At 49.0% G+C, this 21204-nt stretch overlaps 1 protein-coding gene across 1 annotated transcript in view; it reads right to left on the reverse strand.

Moving 5' to 3' along the window:
• ZC3H4 (zinc finger CCCH-type containing 4) overlaps positions 1-18287 on the reverse strand; it is a 30433-nt gene extending 12146 nt beyond the window's left edge. Inside the window, 7 exon segments of the mRNA XM_069089108.1 lie at positions 143-282; positions 381-477; positions 828-979; positions 1254-1476; positions 3336-3446; positions 4757-4976; positions 18136-18287. Coding sequence (XP_068945209.1) covers positions 143-282; positions 381-477; positions 828-979; positions 1254-1476; positions 3336-3446; positions 4757-4976; positions 18136-18287 — 1095 coding nt within the window.
• Positions 18288-21204: the final 2917 nt, after the last annotated feature.

Consider the following 21204-nt stretch of genomic DNA (forward strand, 5'->3'; position numbering starts at 1 on the left):
AAGGAGATGGAATGTTCCAAATGGGACTCCATGCACAGCCGGCGCAGAGGCAGCCGGTCACCCCTGGGGTGGAGGGCCAGGGACAGCAAGCCCAGGACAGGCCTATTCAGGGCCCGCCAGGAGCCCCGGGAAGCCCACTCACGCCCATGTCCTCGTCGTAGAAGTCCTCATCCTCATTCACCCCTCCTTTGTTCATGCCTCCCCTGCTCCCGCCTCGGCCGCGTCCTCGTCCCATCCCTTTGCCTCTGCCTCTCGATCCACGGCCGCGGCCCCGACTCAAACCTGCGGGAGACAAGAACCGACCGTGTCTCCTGCACCTGATGCCAGCTGCTGCCAGAGGACAGCAGGGCCGCCCCCCGCCTGGCACAGCGCCCACGCACCTCGCCCTCGGCCGTCCTTGGGCCGGCGGTACTGGCTCAGCTCTTTGGGGTATTCTTCATAGTCCTCCTCACCCAGCAGCTCCTCGCTCTCTCCAAACTGGAATTCAGAAGGACGAGAAGTCTGCCCACCATCTGCTTCCTCCCCTGCAGCCCAGGCCGCCCACGGCCGGCATCCCCCGCGACGCCCGGGCGTCAGGGGCCTTCTCTCCCCTGCACACAATCCGCGGGCCGAAGCCTCCCGTGACCTCCACAGCCCGTGATGTTTAAGGTGCAGACAAGTTAGTTTCAGACCCAACGTAATGCAGAAAAGCTGTGGGTACCCGCGCTCTCTAGACCCGCTACGTCAGAACCACAGCACCAGTGTTGGAGGTGGGAAGGGCACTGGGGTTCTCTACTAAAGACACACAAACACACAAGCAGGAACAAGCCAGGAAAAGCAATGCGTACTTCCATTTCCTCCTCATAGAAGTCATCTTCTTCTTCCGGATGGTCTCCCATGGAGCCTCTGCCCCTGCCCCGGTTTCCTCGACCCATCCCTCTCCCTCTCGATCCTCCACGTCCTCCTCGGCCTCTGTAGCCTCTCCCTCTGATTCTGGCTCCTGCAAGACGATTGATTAGAATGCATGATGCAAGCAGGATCGGAATCCGGCACAAGAAGGGCTGGGGACATGCAACACGGCACATAGTGGCAGACTTGGCTCTCTGAATGGCTTCCCTCCCTTCTGTGTAAGGGCATGGGAGGCTCAGGCAATACAGGAAAGCAGTCAGCCCCATGCAGGCATCCCTGCCTCCCCTAAAGCCCAAAGAGAAGGCCAGGCCACATGGTGCTGGCCTCGGAAGAGGTCCGCCCCACGGCTCTCTGGGGCGCCTTACCGCGCGCTCGGCTGCTGCCTTCCTTGGCCCGTCTGTACTGGTTCAGCTCTTTGGTGAAGTCGTCGTACTCCTCTTTGCCGAGGTCCTCCTCCTCCTCCCCCTCGTACTCCGCGTACTGCTCGTTCTCGTAGCCGTCATACACGCTGTAATTCTTGCTCTCCATTTTTGAGTAGCCCTTCTTCGACAAAGGGGCATTGTGGGATGAAGGATACTGCTGGTGAGACTAGAGGACCCAAAAAAACATAGACAAATGAGCTGAAGCAGCCTGGCCCAGTTACTGTGACTGTGCCATCACAGGGCCCGAGGGGCCACCCAGTGCCTGGCAGGCAGAGCCAGGCCTAGAACAAGGGCCTCCCCACCTCGGCCATGGGCCTAGCCCACTGCGACCACCGAGCCTCTGCCACTGCCCCCACGGCCCCTGAGGCACTCAAGTAAGGGTCTACCCAACAGTGTGTGGTTGGGGCCTGAACCCTAAAACGTGTGCCACCCTCCAAGCTACAGGCTCCAAGCCTACCAGGAGCTCTGAGTAACACAAGGACCGATCACAATGCCACTCTGTCGACCTTCTCCTGACAGAGAGGATGAACTCAGGAAGGCAATGGAGGTCTTCTTCGGGACATGGCCAATGTGGGAATCTCTAAGAGGGATTTGGTTTTCTTGCTTTCTCAATGAAGGGAAGGAGGGGAGTAAGAAAAAGAGAATGTGGATCTGAAAATAAAACTACATTAAAAAAAAATCCAACCTTGTCTAATTCCAACAACACCAGTTTGAGTAAAGTAACTACAGAATTTTTCATGGGCTTAACTTCCTCTTTATAATGACAATTTCCCAATTTACAAAGCCTTACACACTATCTGCCACAATAAATGCCAAAAGGATAGGATCTAAATATAAAACAAAAGATATAAAAAATTAAGAGGATATAGGGTTGCTTTCTCAACTCTGGAGAGGAGATAAAATCTTATCAAGTTGTACCTAAGGATAAATTAAAAGAGATAAAAGATTAATTTGATAATATAAAAGAAAAGGGTTTTTTTTATACAATTTAAAAAAACTATTTGAAGAAAGGTAGGAAGGAAAACTGGGGAAAAACCTTTCCCGAGCATTTTGATAAAAAGATATCCCAAATTAGGATGTGAAAAGATGACTGAGGAATCAACCTCCTATTCTCAATGGAAGCAGTACAAAAAACAAGCTTATCCCCATTTTACAGAACACTGAAATAACAGCGGGCTTTTATGTAGCACTTGAAGGCATGCAAAGCGCATCATCTTGTTTCTGCCCTGCAACAACCCTATGAAAAAAGGGCTTCAGATACTGTCACCTTAGTTTTACAAAAGAAGAAACTGGGGCTCACAGAGATTGAGGGGCTTGTCCAGTAATGCAGTTCATGTCAGCACCAAGAGCTGCAGTCAAGTCTTCCTAAATCCAAGTTAAAGGGCTCTGTCAACTTAAAGGCCTAGATAAGTATTCATTCAGCTTATCCCCCTCATCCTCATCATCTTCATCAGGCCGTGTCAGGTTGAGGTTCCGAGTGGACAGTAGACAGACCTGTCTGGCTTATGGAGATACAACTAGTCTTTGTCACAGCTGGGATTTTTTAACTCAAACAACAAATTTAGGGCTCTTTCTACTACACCACATTGGAAGGCCAAAATCTAATCTGTTAAGATCCGCTTCCAGAATACTAGAACAGTGAGATATCTACATATTCTCAAAAAAAATTTGACTTAGTATATGGGGTTTGGGGTTCAGAGACGGGAGGGAGGGCAATTCCTTTCCTAAGTAGAAAAAAACCTATCCGAAACTAATTTAAATTTATGGCAAATTCAAAGATCATATGATGGGATGGGGATCGCACTTCTGACACATAACAAGTCTCTAACGAGGTCCTAAAGGCCACATACTGACTTTCAGAATCCGTGCCTCGATTCTGAGGGCGCACCCACAAACACTCCCGCACAATGTAACGTCACTCTGCTGGTGCCCCACAAAACTGGGTGTTTTGCTCCCTGAGCCAAGAACACTCGTGTGTCGGCAGCACCCTGCTGAAGTGCTCTTTTGGCTTGTCACTGTACTCACAGAGGAATATGGAGGGCTGTAATCCCGATATTTTCGGTGGCTTTTCTCACTGGGACTGAAATCAGAGTCATCACTGAAATCGGAGAAATCATCGCTTGAAGATGCATGTCGCTAGAATACAAGGAATGATAGATAGATAGATAGAATGCACTGGAATGATCTTGGTTCACCCTGAAATGCCCACCACTCTGCAGGTTACGTAGTGGTCCCTTCTGAAGACAAGCCTTCATGCCCTCCCCTCACGGCTTTCGAGGAAGGCGGCCTCAAATTTTGCCTCTTCCTATATTCAATGTGACAGCAAATATTTGGTGTGTTCACTGCAGGCAAAGCATTCCCCTAGCCAGTGGAGGATCTCAGGCATGTCCTTTGGGGCTTACAGCCTAGTAAGGGGGACAAGTGCAAACTCTGATACCATCACATTACAAGGACAAAGCAAAGGACTGCCTCAAGTCAGGAGGGGTAGATGGCCCGGGGAGAACCTTGTGGAGGACGTGGTATTTGAGCTAGTTTCAAATGTTCTTTTCAAGAGACAAAGGGAGAAAAAGAAGCTACTGCAAGCACAGTCCTGGTGTCGATCAGTGACAAAGCATGGTCGTGCCAGGCCAGAGCCCAGGGGGCTCGAAAGGACAGCTGGCAATGAGGGGCCTTGAATACTGAGCAGGGGAATCTGAACTTGAATCAGCAATAGGTAGCCATTGAAGGTAAGTGACATAGCCATCTCTGTGTCTAAGAAATATTCTGATGAGTATGAAAGATGGATGGGTCTGGGTGAGAACAGAGGAACCTACCAGGACACAACTACAACAGTACAGAAGCCATGTCCTCGGGTGGTGCCAGGAGAAACAGAGAGGAAGGATACAATGCAAGACAGACATGGGAGGCTTGAGGCATCACGTGCTGCCTAGACACTGAAGGTGAGAGACAGTGAAAGAGTGACAAGGACTCCAAGGAACCTAACATGTAGTCAGGCCATGGTAGACATTTAATAAATGTTTGCCGGCTGACTGACTGATCACCATCACTCTGATGTTCCAAAAATGCCCACACCTCCTAATGAATAAAGCTCCCTCCAGCTGGCTCTGCAGGGATCTCTCCCATTAATTTCCCCTTTGTGTTCATCAGATTCTGGTCACACCAAACCACTCACTATGACTGCAACAATTCTGCTCTTTCCAACACTGGTCGCTGCCCCTCATTCCCGGCCTCCTTAAAGCCCAGCTCCAATGACACACCTCCTCCACGTCATCATGACATAGCCCATCAGAGCCAGAAGAAACAACTCTCCATCCCCTGGAACTCAGAGGACTTTGTCCCTCTCCTCAACTACTAGTCCAGTCCCATGGTACCCAGTCTGAACTCTCCTGAGAGTGTAAAGGAATTGATGTTTAGCCCTCTTCTCCAGGCCCAAACACAGCACCTACCTTGTGTTTGGATTTGCGCTTCTTCTTGGAGCGCCTCTTCTCTTTCTCCCGCTCCTTCTTCCTCTTCCGCTTCATCCTCCGGTGGGCCTTCTCGTCGTCCGAGTCACTGTGATGCTTCTCTCCTTTGTCTCTGCGACTTCTTTCTGGCCCCACAGAGAAGTCCTGGGCCTCTTCGGCCCCATCATCCTCCAGTTCTCCTTCTTCCAACTCTCCATCTTCCCTGTAAACCGAAGGAAATCCAACGTGAGAAGGCTTTTCAAGTAGTTGTGCGAGGCCATGCTTCTTTCTGATTCTGGTTTCACCATTTAAAATATAACAGGGAACAGAGGGGTCCCTATTATACTCAAAAGAAATAGCATATCTCTCTATATATAGAGACAGAGACAGAGACAGAGACAAAGAGAGATCTAGACAGCAAACCAGGTAAGAGACGGATAAGAATGTCTCCCTAGGAGGTTGTTTGGGATCAGAGGTCATTGTCCTGCCTCACCACCTCTAAACAAATGGCTTGCCAGTTCTGGCACTGTCATTCCGAACACAAGTAGCAACAGGAAAGTCTAGATCACCATTAGACTACCCACAATCCTAGAGAATCCCTGAATGAGCCCACTTTGGGAATAGAACAAAGCACAGAGGTGGGAAATTGAGAGAAAGGGGCAGCAGTGGTGAGGTACTATAAAAAGTCTAGTTGTAAAGACCTGGGGCAGCTCTTGTGCCCCAATCAAATGCCCACACTGACAGCCAGGCTGAAAACAGAGTTCTGGTGAAGCACACACAATCCCCCCCCCCCCCGCTTTCTGGCTGGCAGCACAGTGGTCTGGAATCAGAAAGATCCGAGTTAGAATTCAGACACCTCCTGGCTGTGTGACCCGAACAAGGATTTATCCTCTGCCCACCTCAGTTTCCTGAACTATAAAACGGGGAAATTAATGGCATCTCTTCTGCATGGCTACAGTGAGGACCAAGTGAGATGCTATGTGCGTGGTGCTGACACAGGGAGTGCTCTGTCAATGCTCATTCCCTTCTCTTCCTAAACTTGTCTGAACCACCACTGCCTGGGCCCCTCCAAGTTCCTCTCCACCTTCCAAACATCGCATTCTTCCATCTCTATGCCAAACATCCCACTCTTTCTTACTGCTCTCCAATACAATGGTGCCTCCCACCAGGAATCTCGTGGAAAGACACCTCTCACACAAACTCAGGAGCTGAGAGAATAAAATGGGCTTCCAAAGTTCCTCACCACAGTTCCCCAAAACCAATTCCAATTAATAAGCAACAGAAATGAAACCAGGTTCTGAGTGCTAGCAGGGGAAAATCTGTAATTCCATCTCAAAGACCTCATTACTGGTTTGACTTAAGGTCCAGAAGACCATTTCTACAACTCAGTTTTTCCGCCTCTATAATGGGGGCTTGTCTGAAAAATGTGAGGAAACCTGGTCTCCATGAAAAACACCCACAACTCAGAGCACTCCCCCCAGTCTGGAATCATCTTCCTAGGTATCCAGTGTCGCCCCCCAAAGTATAAGCCTGACTGGATAAAGATCTGTGCTTACCTTTATTCCCAAACCAAAAGCATCAGGGGCCCATCTTTATAAAAGCACACTGGGTAGAGTTCAGTTCACTGCCTTCCCAAACACAAACGAATACACTTAAAAGGACCAGGCAAAACAGACTCACAGGGAAGATAGGCATGGATCACTTCAGACCCCCGGACCAATGGACCCATATCCCCACTCCAGAAGATGCCAGCTTAGGGCAGAACCTGGCAGGGCATGGCAAGGGGCCTTCCCAGGAGGCCCCCTGTAAAAAGAAGGCCCATTTTCTTCCTGACACTCCCCCCAGCCCCCAGGAGGAGAGGTGGTTAGTTAGTGTGCTGGTCCATCTGAAGGTGGTTTCCTGCAGGAACCCTGTGTTCCCCAGAGAGAGCTAAAGGAAAACCTAATTGAATTCATCTAAGAAGAGCAACTCCCTTTGGGCCAAACGTAAAACTCCTCCTGGGCTGGCATCAGTGGAGTCTGCTGAGGTGTCAGGCTCCCCAAAGAGAGCACCATCACTACACCTGCGATGCCTGATGGTTTGTTAAAGGGATTCACAGAGCTACAGGAGATGGGGGGGGGGGGGCGCCTTGTGACCATGTCGCCTTAGAAAAATTTTAATAGCCTTTACAAAAGCAGTTTCTGGGGAATTTTTTATTTTTAAGGGAGGGGGTGGGGGGGGGGAGTTTGGTCACCATGAGAAATAGGTAAATGACAAGGAACAAAGGAAGTCAGATATACAACAACCAGCTTTTGCAGAATCCAGACACCACAACTCACACTGGAAGGGTCTTAAAGGCCGAGAGGAATTGTAGATGACACCTTACAGGGGAAACTGAGGAGGGGCTTTCCTGGGATAACCATTTTCCTTTTTCTCAGGTGTGAATTCAGTAAAATATCCTCCATCTGGAGTGCTCTATGAATAAGGGAGGGTCAGAAGGAGACGGGAGTCTGAAGTCTTTCAGTCAGCACAGGGAAATTTTCCTTAGGACCTGCCCTGTTCAGTGGCCTAACAGACTAACACACTCCAGCTTTTCCACCAAAGGGGTTGTACTGGATGTCTCTTCATACTCTAAAAATGCCATCAGCGTCTTGAGCATTCCTGTCATACTTTGTACCCTGGGGAGTAAAGCCCCAGGACATTCATTAGCCCAAGGTGGAAAAAAGGAGCAGATTCAGAAAAACCTGATGTAAATTCATGGATGACTGACCCATAATGGTTTATTAGAGAAACTGGGGCGGTGGTGCGTCCCTAAGCTTCTGCTACTGAATTCATGAAGCGCAGCCCTGCTTCCTCCACCTCTCCTTGCAGCCCTTATTAGAACACAGTTTGATGGGCCCTGGGTCTGAGCCTACAGAGCAGCCCTAATGACCTCATGCTCTTTCAATCCCCCACCAGGTTTTCTGAACTAACTTCTTTGGATCATCTCAAAGTTGGCTGCAAGTCAACAGTGAAAAACATACTATCTGTAAAGTGTTGAAATAAAAGAGGGGATTCTGAAGTGATCAAGTACCCATTTACTTGGATCCTCCTAGCCATTTTCTAACACAACTGATACCAAAAACAATGGCGGGGTGGCTTCAAAAAACAAAGGCAAATAGGACAGAACTAGGGCAGAATACTTGATGAAAAAATTCTCAGTTAGACTCAAAATAACCTCACAGGAAAAGCCCATTCACCTCTACGTATTTAGAGCTAATCTCATTATCACTAGTGATTTGATAAGGCATCCTTCCATTGCTAAAACTTACACTTCAAATATAATGGGGAAACCACTCAGTAATTTCCTCTAACCAAAAGTACCAAAAACAAGACACAGTGTTTGCACGGTGTATTTATAACTACCTCAAACCGGGTCACCCAGGAGAGGGCAGGGCTTCAGAAAAAAAGTCCAATAAAAGGTAAATTCCTGAAACAGCCAATTCTACCCCTTCCTACTCCTAAACTCCTAGGCAACAGGGGGCCAAAATGGGCAGAGAACAAGCATTTATTAAGTACCTATGTGCCAGGCACTGGACTAAGGACCTTACAAATATCTCTTCTTTGAGAAACACAGAGCCAGAAGGGCCTCTGACTTTGGAGATCAGGAAACAAGAGGCCTACAGCTGGAAGCAGCTTGTCATCGACACAGCTTGACAGGACCAAGGCCAGGGGTCACAGGGCTTGAGAGCTTTTTGCCCAAGCCCTTTACTGTACGGTCACCTGCCAAGTTGAGGCATACAGTGACAAAGACCAGACCAAGATGACCTTTAGAGCAAAAAGAGCAGAGGTGGGGTGCACAAATCTACAGTGGTTTAGAGCCCAGGGCTCCCCAACTTGCCCTCAGGGGTGCTTTCCATTACACACACACACCCTCCCCAAAGCATCCTACTCAAGAGAATTAATGGAACTGTTTCTGACAACTGGACACAGTACAGCAGGGCCACTGCTTCCTGAGCTCTGCAAACAGAACCCAAGACATGCTTAACAAATACCACACTCTATACATAAGTGGGCTCCAACAACTGTTCTCCCTCTTCAGGAATAACCAACAGCTAAGGAGAAAACACTTCCAGTGTGTTGCTACCTCGAAGAAATAATAGCCAGGTAGCCTAAGCAAGCCTACTTTGATAACCCTAAAATGGAAATCTCCCTTGCTCAGAGCTCATTTTTCTAGGAGGAACAATGCAGTCAGATGCTTTGCAATGGTAATGATGAAATTAAAGATTTCATTATCCTGTTTAAAGAAGCTCTGCTAACAAAATCAATAAGGGGGTAGCTCCCCTATTCCTGAGAGGGGATAGGGGAATGACTGGTAAAATGGTTAAGAGACAAGCAGTCCAGGCAGCTTGAAAACAGCAGTCATGGAATAACCCATCTCTGAAGAAAATGACATTGCTTGCAAAAATGAAGTCAAGAAACATGCAAAATCAAATCAAATCCTGTGAAAGTGAGGAGAAGGGCATAGATGACTGGAGAGCTCTCTGGGAAAAGTAGTATGGCCATTCATGACAATGGTGGGGTTACCTGTAGAGCATGAGAGCCACTGACAGAAGGCAGCTAGCTAGCTAGGCTGTGTGAAGGCCAAGGCTATGGGGATTGGCAGCCCAAACCCTAACCTGGCCACGTCCCCAGGAAGGCTCGCTCAGTGTTCAGTAACTCAGGATATTCAGAATGTAGCCCAACAGTTGAAAAAGGCCCCAAATGGAAAAAGCCCTGGAAAGTTAAATACAGGCTAGTTTTCACAAACTTTTAGCAACTAACTAATTAATAGACCTAACTAGGTTCCTCTGGAATACTAAAATCTGACATTGCAGGAAAAAAGTTTACTAGGAATTAGTGGGATTAGATAAAGCTTTTCTTTTAGAAAATAATTTGAGGGCTCTGCCAGGTTCCTAACAAAGACTTCGGCGGCATTCACAGGGTCTAAGTGGTAAAGTCACATCACCACCGTGGTAAACCTGGTTCACATATTTTCAGGACCAGAAAAGTCTCGAAATAACCCTTTGGTCTTTCACGTGCTTTGCTATGTCCTTGCTACCTAGTTTCATTAGTCAAAAGAAAAAGAGCAAGTCGACCCTCCCTTTGACAATTCTCAAGCGTGGTCACAGCCCAGTGTCTATGACATCGCCTTATGATCTCCATGGCAACATGCCAAGACAGGTGACCTCTGAAAGTTATAGGGTGGATATCTGTCATACCAAGCAGACTATCTTAGGAAAAATAAGAAACCCCAACTCCCATCACTCATTGCCACTCGTCTGGTTTTTAATTCAGTAAATAATCTTGGAGCACCTCCAATATACTAAACAATGGACTGAAGCCCATGGAGTCCACCAAAGCATCTGAATAAAAGGAGGCCCCAGGCAGGAGCTCGGCCTCTAACCATTAATTTTCTCACATGTAAAACAAGGACAGTTGGGGCAGCTAGGTGGCACAGTGAGTAGAGTACCAGCCCTGGAGTCAGGAGGACCTGAGTTCAAATCCGACCTCAGACACTTAGCACTACTAGTTGTGTGACCTTGGGCAAGTCACCTAATCTCAACTGCCCTGCCTTCCCCCCTCCAAAAAGACAAAAAAAAAAAAAAAACAAGGATAGTTACTACCCATCCTTCCCATCTCAGAGGCATAACAACATTAAAAAGACTATTGTATACATTGTAAGTGGGCTCATAAAAACTTTCTGAAAAGTAAAATGCTCCACATAAAACTTAAGAGTGTACTATGAGTGGGCATCACAACCTCTAGCCCTCAGAGGGCTACTCCTGCTAAGGCAACAAGACATTCAGCTCGAGTTAGAAATGTCTCATTTCCTGTCTCTCACCCCCAACTTGCTTGAGAACGGGCACCATGCTTACCAACTATGTACACAGGAGGCCAAGAAGTGCTACAGAGCCAGTCTATGAAGTGTCAGACTTGGAATTCATCCTTCTAATTTAAAAAGAGAGGGTCTGCACCCTGTTAGATTTTAAAGATCTGACTTCACAGAATGGAGCGATTGAGGGCAGAGAAAGAAGGGTTAAGGGCAAGGGTCCTAGAGTAATGATTCCAAGCGTATTTTATTCTAACATGATCAGCTTAGTTTTACAAACGGAAGAGAAGAGAGTTCAGGTGACTTGTCCAGAGGTACTTGGGAGGGAGAGAGAAACCAGGCCTCAAGCCTCAGTCCAAGGGGAAGATTCGAACATCTGCCTATTTTGCCCTACACAGCTTAGCGCACACACGCGCGCGCACACACACACACACATCAGGGATGGCTCCAAAGATGGAATCCCTCTTAGGCAGAGAATCTTTGCATCTGGGGAAACCTGGGAGTAACAAGCTACTCTTGATTTAGTGGCGACTTTTCCCCCCACTAAGGCAGTTACTCCCTGGACTAAATGATTAAAAAGGTTATTTGAGTGACGGTAAAATACAGCTTTGGGCAAACTTTTCCAAGGCAATATTTAACTTCCCCAAAACTTAATTGCACCAACCATGCCCGATTTCATCCAACTAGTTTCCCACCAGGAGAACGTGTGAATAGGCACCCACAAAATTTCTGAATTCCAGAACCCTTCTGCTGATCCAGGCCACAGGACAGCTCTAATCTATGAATAAAGGTGATAGCAACTCCAGGTGAACCGATTTCCAAATATTTAGGGGAAAGGCACCAAAAATTCTGTTTTCAAACCATTAAAGTCTTTCACTGCACAGTACCCGGCACACAGTAGGCACCTACTAAATGTTGGCTGCTAGACTGCTTCACTCTTCTAGGAAAATCCAATTCACTGATTCATAAGACTTTTGAGCTGAATGGAACCTTGACAATCCTCTACTCCCACCATTAGCCAATGGCAGAATGTGGAGGAACTGCAGCTCCAACAGACACCTGCTAAATGCTCTAAGATTTCCCTTTTCCACTACTCTCATCACCATCCCACAAGGTGGGACTGCAGACTCATACCACCTGGCCACTGGAACTCATTAATACTCTGCCCATGTCCTTCAAAGGGTGCATTCCTTCATTCATTCAGCAAAGATTTACCTCCCATGGGCAAGGCTGCCAAGTAACAGGGTTTAAAATTAACTGCAACTGCCCACAAAATGAAGCCTGGCTCGGGCTGTCCTGTAAGGGCAAGCAGGGAGCCACTGGCACGGAAGATGTGATTCAGTTTAAAGGAAAATGGACTGGAGCACTAGCCATGGCCTGACTGACAGGGGAATAGGCCAGTCATTGTTCCTGAGCGCCAAAGGCTCTGTGACCACATCCAAGTCCTGTATCTGCTCCTGAGTGAACCCAATTCCCTTCGGCTAAGGAATATAAAAGGCAGAGATGAGGTACAAACTTCATAGATCTCTCTAACCACCAAGTGAGTTCTACTCTTTACCTCAATAAATGCCTAGAAGACAACCCACACCATTACCCAGATGCAGCTAAGGATGTCTTGGGTTCAACTCTAACCTATACAAGCAGATGTTTTTCCCATGGTCTCAACTGCTAAGCCCCTGGCACAACTTTTGGCCTGGGTTCTGGAGCGATCTGGCCCTCACGGAGTAATAACATGGTGGGAATCCTAACCCCACACTAAGACAGCTGGTCTACATCCAGTTTAGTCAGTACTGAACTAGGCTCAGCCTAAGGCTCCAATCTGCACTCAAGCTCAAGTCCACAGATATGTTCTAAAGGTCCACATGTCTAAGGTGTGAGCATCACTCACTCATCAAACCATCACTGAATCCCCTGCTAGCTACTGCATGCAAAGCTTGGGCATAGCTATCAAGTCTCCCCCATTGACACCAGAAGTTGTTCTGAGGCGGGGGGAGGAAATTCTGGCCTGAGGAGGTCCCCCTCCTTTAAAGGTTCAGAACTAGGGGCACCAGGATGCCTGCAGCTCCTCTCAAGTGGGGACAAGCCTGGACACACAAAACAATGGAACTTCAGAGCAAAAATCTCTTCCAAACTATAATATATAAAGAAATTCAGACTGAGAGGGCAAATCACAAGCTAGTGAGCCCCAAGTCACAGACTCAGGTTATCAGGAGAAACAGTACCAGAGTCAAACACTTCAGACTTCCACGTGGTCTTCCAAGGTAGCAACTGTCACCAATGACCAATCTTCTGCCTCGGTTTTCTCATTCCAGAGATGTTACCGAGGGTGAAAGCCAGCCAATGAGGATTTAATACAATCTCAGTCACTGAGACAGTTTAAGAAAGTAGTTATTGGGTCAGAAAATAAAACATACCAAAGATGCCTCAAAAGTCTTCTAGAATATATACAATCCCAACACCTAATTCATGTCAATCACAATTTAAACTGACTGGAACCTTAAAAGAGCTTAAAAAAAAAAAAAGGGACGCTAGCTTCTCTGCAAATTCCTCTGCTAGGATTGGTCCCAATAAATAAACCGGACCATAAGAATGCAGAGGACCAGAATACTGTTAGGCCTTGGATCACTTAGTCCAACACCCCTCTACAAATGCTCCATGAAAAGGACTGACCCTAGTTCTGTCTTCCAAAAGAAAAGAGGATATATCTAATCCTTCTTTCACAAGAAAGAGGTTAGAAGATCACATTTCATCATTATCTGAAAAAGGTTTACATGCAACAACCAACGACCCTTAACTATAAACACGCAAGCCTATCACTTCAATCCTCATCCATTTCGCCATCATTCCAAAGTAGAGAGAGCAATGACAAAGTGATATTCAAAGGGCTAGTAAAGACCAGCCACAATGCCGTTACAAGAGGCATCCCAACACTTGGGAAAGTCAAGCACCACATCTTGTCTTGATGCCTAACCGGATAGGGCACAACTCTGCCACCAGCCCATTCAGGGACTGTACCTGCCATCCATCTGGATAAAAATGTTCCCATTTGCCTCACTTTTCTATATTCATATATACAACAGTACAGGCCAACAGAGAGTTCCAAGCCTCATCCTTTTGACTAGAATTACTCTGGATAAGGGATTAAGCACCACCTGCCCAATCAGCTCTTTGGCTACAAAGCTATAAGCAACCTACAGACATTTTCATTTGAATTATCCTTCATTCTGGCCAGATGATTTTTTCCAAACCTCCAAGAATATGTTTAGATGCACAAACTGCTGGACTAATCCCAGCCTCTCATTTTCAAAATAAATAGGACCAATAAACAGCCCCTTCTATAAGTCTTAACCAAGTACATCATTTTTTTGGGCCTTGACTTCCAAACATCTCCTAGCTAATCTGCTACCCAATTCCAATTCCACATGCCCTATTTGGTCATTACGGTTTTCTTTGGGGCTCTCTTACTCTGTTCTGTGACTCAATTTAACAAATCCTGAAAGGACTCTGGAGACTATCTAGTCCAATGGCCTCATTTTCCACAGGAAACTAGGACCCAAATAGGGTGGAGGTGGGGAGATGGGTCAGACCCATGATCACACAAAACTCCATTACAGAAAACTATAAAGTCTTATACATTCTTACGGTATTGGAATTTTATCCCTGGTAACTTCAAATTAGCAAACCATTAAAATCTTTTGGTTAGAAACAGATCCAGACACTAGTATTATGTTTTCCTGGGATTTGGCCTATACACTGCTATGGAAAATATCAGCTAATCATTGTTGTATGATGTTTCGATGGTTTCTACCACCATGTAACAACACAAAAGCATTACTTATTACAAAGAATTGCACACCCCCACCCCAAAGTAACTATTTTTCCTATATCACAGGAGAGGGAAAAAAAAAAAAAAGCAAGAACCTGGCCACTTTCCTGAAAATAAACAAACGTGGTACAAGAATTTTCTACACCAACAAATCTAGAAAACCATCTCTCACACTTACAATCAAATGTTTATTTCTAACCTTGCAAACCAGGAAATAAACAGGCAAACCCTAAATAAGCACACTCACTGTCCTTTGGGAAGAACATTTCTAGCCAGAGGAATAAAAGCAGGAGGGGAAGGGACAATCTCCAAACAGCTGCTTCTCTGGATCCTGGGGGGGTTTTGAAGAATATAAAATATAAAACCACTCAGTTCCATCCCACTGTTTGTAAGAGCCAGGTCAGGATATGCATTTTAAAAACACTCTATTTGGTAAAGCAACTGATTTTTAAGAGGATCCTGGCTCCTGTATCTCTTAACATTTTTCTGTGGAGAGGTTTTTGTTAATGTGTAATAAGTCCTAATATTTTTTCCTCGGACTAGGGGGCAAAAACACCTTTGTGACATTCGGATACATTTCTATTAACTGGTTGCACCCAAAAATGACTTCTTCAGAAGGCAGGCTATAAAACAGAATTCTTCTACCCTTTTAAATGTGTTATTTACTAGATGTGCTGACAAGGATTCCCCAAATAGCCCCACCTTTTCTTTTTTGCAACATCCAGGAACTTTTATTTTGAACTATACTAAGTACATCAGTTAATTTTTTTTTAAAAAGTGATACTGTAGCAAAGAATAATTTAACAAAAGTACAACCCAATGCTTAAGACTAGGCCTTTTTTTCTTTTTTTACCAGATTAAATTTCATTTTCCTTTTAAACTGAAAGGATACATATTGGTTCTGGTCTGTATTAGGAGCGAGGAGTGGGTGGGGAAGGCTCAAAATGTACCCTCTATTTGGAGACTTAAATGACAAGAGAAACAGTTTCAACTATTTCTTTAAAAACTGTTTCTCCTTGGAAAATGTATTATCCAATATGGTGAATCTAAAAAAAACTCAAAAACTTTAAAAGAAAATGAGCATCCTTTTCCACTGACCCAAGCACCAAGCCTTTGCTGAAAGGAGGTCTCTCATTTCAAACAGTAATGGAAAGCTGCTGGTAGCTATTCTTGGCCAGTGGCCTCTTTGGGGGTGGATCACACTGTAAGGGAAACGACATTAACTTAAATTCAGTTCCCTTCAGTTGGGTCCTAGGAGGAACGGTTTTCTGAAACATGTGCTCCCTGTGGGTGCTTCAGACATCTTGGCTTTGGCCTCTATGGCTATGTCACAATGCTGAGCTGTGTGGTCACACTAGGCTCTCCCTCTCAGCCACTGAGATCACGGACACATGATCCCTGACTGCAGGTCAGACCAAGGAGGTTATGAAGCCACAAAGGTGAGGAGAGCAGTAAGAACACTGGAGGGCAGTGGTCAACTCAATTCGAATCTGGACAGTGGTTCCTTTCTCCCCCCAAAAGTGAGTTCTTTATAATACAGACTTGTGGATGGGCTGGGACTACATGTGAGGGATGGCAAAGGGCCCTTATTTGTACGGTACCAACACAGGGCAAAAGGGGAGAATGGAGGTTCAACATGTGTTTTGTATTTTTCAAAGAAACTTATGCTTGTAAAACACATCAGTTGTACGGCACTGCAAGTCATTTTCTTGGTGTTTTTTCCCTTTGTACATGAAGGACAGAGAGGTATATACTGGGAGGAGGGGCAGAGGGGTGTACTGACCACCATGATTGAGTGTGTAACACATTCACATGAACTTTTCACTGTAAGGCACGTGCTTAACAAAGGAACAGTAGAAGCAGCCAGAAGCTTGGGACTGGACAGTTCAGAGTTTGTGCTTCAACAGTATGTTACAAATGACTTGGTCAGCTTAAACTTCCATCAAGTATCGAATGAGACACTGTAAGACACAGGAGAAGATGTGAGAGAATACGCGGACCAGTTCCCCCCCAGTAAGGGGGTGGGGGGAGCAGCAGAGCGGGCTGGTGGTTAACAAGAGTAGATCACATTTTTCTGTCCTACAGACATAGGCATGGACTGGCACACTGATACAGTATCCATTTTCTTCATAAAGGGATGAAGGCTGGAGACCAAGCAATGGATCTGAGGGGCAAAAAGGTCAAATCACGACCACATGTAGGTTGCTGTCAGTTACTACTTGACAATGATACAGTAGACTTTTTAAAAAAAAAAAGAAAACTGTGCACTTTCAGGGATAAATTAAAATGATTAACTTGCAAGGATGTGCAACTCTAAAAGAGCCAATAGGGTTAGAAGTCCTGGTTTCAACAAACTAACTCTCTTTTAAAAGCATCTCTTTGGTCTTGGGCTAAGGAAGGAAGCAAAGAGAAAACTAATTTAATTACTTAATAAAAGAGACTACTTACCATCCCAACCCCTTGCAAGACATACACTTCTGACATAAGAGAATTCCTGAGAGGCTTGCTAATGAGTGTAAGCAGCTTGTGGTAAAGCGCCTATCCCCAGGAGGGGAGGGGGCAGCCTGAAGAGAAACCCGGGCTTAGCAAACAGTCATTTGCTAATCTGTTTATTTTCTCCATCTGTAGGCTGGCAGCGGTCAGGAAGTAGGGGTTTAAAAAAATGCTCACCAAACAATTGTGCTAGTGTCTGAACGTGGGTGTTTTTTTCCTTCGAAAAGACAAGTTAGGCTCTCTAAAGAGAGCCAAATTCAGGGTGCTGGGGGACAGGGGAGCTGAGGGTAGAGGTACCTGGAGCCCAGCAACTTCCTGGAGAGCCCCGGAGGTGGCAGGGAATCCTCGAAGGGGGAAGGGCGCTGGGGTGGGGTCAGAGGGAGCCCCAGACACTAGGGCCCCGCTTCCTGCTCCTGGCCTCAGCCAAGCCTCCATTAACTAAGCGGCACCCACCCGGGGGAACCTGCCTGCTCCTCCCGCCCCGAACCAGAAGTCGGGATTCCTCAAGCCACTCCCTAAAAAGCAAATAAAGATTTAAGGAAAGGCATTTTTCTACGGGGGAAGGATCCTAAATTTAGCCTGACTACTCCTCCTCTGAGAGCGTGAGCTGCCCACTTCATCCCCCGAGAGAGTGTGCGGGGCGCTGTTCGGCGCCCAGCCCTTCCTTTCTAAGAGGGGCGCGGGCTGCGGACTTCATCCTCCCTGAAATGGGGGTTTCCCAAATCCTCCCCTGCGGAATGGAGGGAGGGGAAGGAGGAGAGCAAGAGAAAGGGGAGAAGGGGGAGAACCAGACAAAAGCGGGGAGGACCACAGGAGGGGAGCAGGGGGCACGGGGATCCCTGTCTAGGCGCGTGGTCCAGGCACGAGCCCACGTGGTCCCGGGCCGCCCCGGCCTCCCGCCCCTCCCCCACCCCGCCCGCCGCCCCCCAGCCCCGGGCCCTGAGCGCCCCTCTCCCGGAGGGGGGGGGGATAGGGCCGGGGCCGGGGGCGGCTGCTCACCTTGCCTGCAGCATGGCGCCCGGGAGTGAGGCCGAGGCAGGAGGGGGAGGGGAGGGCAGGGGGAGGGGAGAGCGGGCCGGCAGCAGCAGCAGCAGCAGACGGGCGGGCTGGCGGGAGCCCGACCCCGCCCTTCCTCCCACCCCACCCCCCCGCGGCCTCCCTCCCCTCCCCCCATCATGGCCGCCCCCTCCCCCTCCCCCCGCCGCCGCCGCCGCCGCTGCCGGGTTACCCGACCTGTCGTCAGGGAGCAGGCTGAGGCCGGGGCGCTGGAGCTCACGCTGGGCGGTGGGGGACGGCGGCGGCGGCGAGGACGAGGAGGGCGGCGGTGGCGGGTCCGAGGCGGCGGCGGCGGCAGCAGGGGGCGAGCCCGGCGAGCCGCCCTCCATGGCGGCGCGGAGCGGCCCGCGCCCCCGCCCCGCCCCGGGCCGCGGAGGCAGGCGCCCCCTCACAGGCCGCCCGGCCCCGGAGCCCGGGCCCTCATCGGGGCAGGCGGGCGGCGGCGTCGGGCGGGGAGCGGCGGCGGGGGCTGGGGCCGGGGCCGGGCTGGGGCTGGGGCCGGGCGGGGACGGGACGGGGGGAGCGGCGGGAGCGCCGAGCGGGCGCGGGCCCGGGACGAGGCCGAGGACGAGGAAGGCGGCGGCGACGGGAGGCGCTCGGCCCCCTCCGGGACTCCCTGCGGGACGCCCTCCCGCCCTCCTGCCCTCCCTCAGCGCCGGCTGCCCGCGCCCGCCGCGCTCGGGACTGCACACAAAATGGCGGCGGCTGCGAGCGGACGCTGAGGCGGGGGGAGGAGGAGGAGGAGGAGGAGCGGCGGGCCGGGCCGGGCGGCGCGGCTCCGCGGCCCAGGCCTCCGAGAGGGAGGGAGGGGCGGGCCGGGCGGGGCGGGGCGGCGAGGCGCGTCACGTCCCGGCCGGCGGCGGAGAGGGCCGAGGGCCCGAGGGGCGGGGCGGGGGGCAGGCGGGGGGCGGGGGCGAGAGCCGAAAGACAGGGGTGGGGCGGGGCCGGGGGGGGGGGGGGGGGGGGGGGGGGAAAGAGCCGAAACTGGCTGATGGGGCGGGGCCCAGAGCAGTACTGAGAGCTGCGGGGCGGGCCTGGGCGTGGCGGAGAGGGCGTGGGGGGGCGGGGCGTGAGACTGAAAAAGACCAAAGTTACTGAGGAGGCGGGACCTGGCGAAGCGAGGCCGGGGCGGCGAGGGGGTGGGGCCGGGAGGCCTCTCCGGAAGGGGGAGTGCGAGAGCGCCCAGTGGCACTAGGGAGAGCCCGGGACTTGGGGACTCTCAGCCCGTGCTCCGCAAACTCGCGGCTGTGCCCCCTGGAAGCATCGGAGTCGGCGCTGGAACCCAAACCCCCCCATTCTTGGAAGCTGCTGCCACGACCCCACGGCCAGCTGTGTAACCCTAGGCTAACCGCTGTGCCCTCTCATCTGTGAAAAGGGCCGAGGCACTCGCCTCGCGGGTTAATAGGTCCGGGGCAGCTTCTCCTTACTAGATTGTAACCCTCATGCAGTAACGATATAGCGCCGTCCGTGCTCTGCTGGAACACCATGGGCTTCCCAACCGCTCGGGGAGGTGTTAAGACCCCCATTTTTGGACTCCCTTCCACAACCACGCATGAAGTGGGAACCCTGGAGGGTTAAGCACCCATCGTGCCAGGTCAGCCCGGCGATAACAAAGACAAAAATGAAAGTGGGGACCCCGAAGTAAGGGCAGAGCCCAACCCTGAGGGCTTGGGGTATTATTTCTAGTGCTATTTGCGCCCACGTTCTGGTGTGTTCTCCCCAGTATGTTGTATTCAGTCTTGTCAGACTCTTTATTGACCCCATTTGGGGTTTTCTTGCCAAAGATACTGGAGTGGTTTGACATTTCCTTCTCCAGTTCATTTTACAGATGAGGAAACTGAGGCAAAACAGGGTTACATGACTAGGGCTCCAAAGTTAATATGTGTCTGAAGCCCTATTTGAACTCAGTGAGATGAGTCTTCCTGCTTCCAAATCTGGCACTTCTCCACTGTGCCTCTTAGTTGCCCTCTCCCACAGTATATCAATTGCCAGTTATAGGCATCTCCCTAATGTCAACTGATTGACCCAGTGATTTGTACCCCAATACCATCTAACCCAGGGGTAGGGGACCTGCAGCCTCATGTGAGGCCCTTTGACTGAATCCAAACTTCACATAACAAATCCCCTTAATAAAAGGATTTGTTCTATAAAACTTGGACTCAGTCAAAAGGCCAAACCCAAGGACCTAGAAGGCAGGCCTCGAGGCCTAAGCTTCTCCATCCCTGGCATGGACTCTTGTCAGTGACCTCTGGCCCCCCACCCTTTTGAATATCACAGGATTGTTCTTCCTTCATCTAAGAAAAGGAAGTCTCTTCCAAAACACAAATAGAGGCAGGATTGATATAGTCAATCATGTGGCTTTGAAGCCATATTGCAATCAGATTGGGGAGGGAGGTCCTCAATCAGAGGCTTAGAGCATTCTTCCTCACTGGAAACCAGCCAAGGAAACAGGTCAAGTTGCAGGCATGCACATCCCCTCCCCCAGTCTTTTGTACATGGACACAAATGCTTGTTGACTTAAACACTCCTTTCCTGCTCTGCAGCTCCCCAATTAAAAAAACCTTTAATCATCACACAGAATACCTGTTTATGCTCTGAGTCAGCCCCATTACACATAACTGGAAGCAAGCTTACCCAGCCTAGAATGTGGTAACAATCAAAATGGCACACACAGGCTTAAAGCTGGTGGAACTCCTACTTGCCATTATCCTCATTCATATGTTAAGAAATATCAAATAATTTCTAGATGTAGAAGAAGATGAGCCTACTCCAGCTAAAAGGATAAGCCCCTGCCCAAGAAAGATCCTTAGCATTTAGCCCTGTGGTTGAGAGACCTGGGTCCAAATTCCAAGTTTCACTGATTACTCATGTGACTTAGCAGGTCAACTTAGTTCTATAAGCTTTTTTTTTTCTTTCTTTCTTTTTTTTGGATGGGGGAAGGCAGGGCAATTGGGGTTAAGTGACTTGCCCAAGATCATACAGCTAGTAAGTGTTAAGTGTCTGAGGCCGGATTTGAATTCAGGTCCTCCTGACTCCAGGGCTGGTACTCTATTCACTGTGACACCTAACTGCCCCTTTTTTGCTTTTTTTTTTTTTGAGCCTTAGTTTCTTAATCTATAAAAATTAAGATGATCATCAGCAAGCATATATTTTCTTTACTCACAATTGCCTATAACAGATCTGACTGTCAGTCTCCCCCACTCAGAAATCTTCAACAGCTCGGGATTGCCCCATAGAACTGCCTCA

This window comes from Petaurus breviceps, unplaced genomic scaffold (genome assembly GCF_028583685.1).
Source record: "Petaurus breviceps papuanus isolate PSGF00001 unplaced genomic scaffold, PetGlider_PUasm1.0 185, whole genome shotgun sequence".
Taxonomy (NCBI): Eukaryota; Metazoa; Chordata; class Mammalia; order Diprotodontia; family Petauridae; genus Petaurus; species Petaurus breviceps.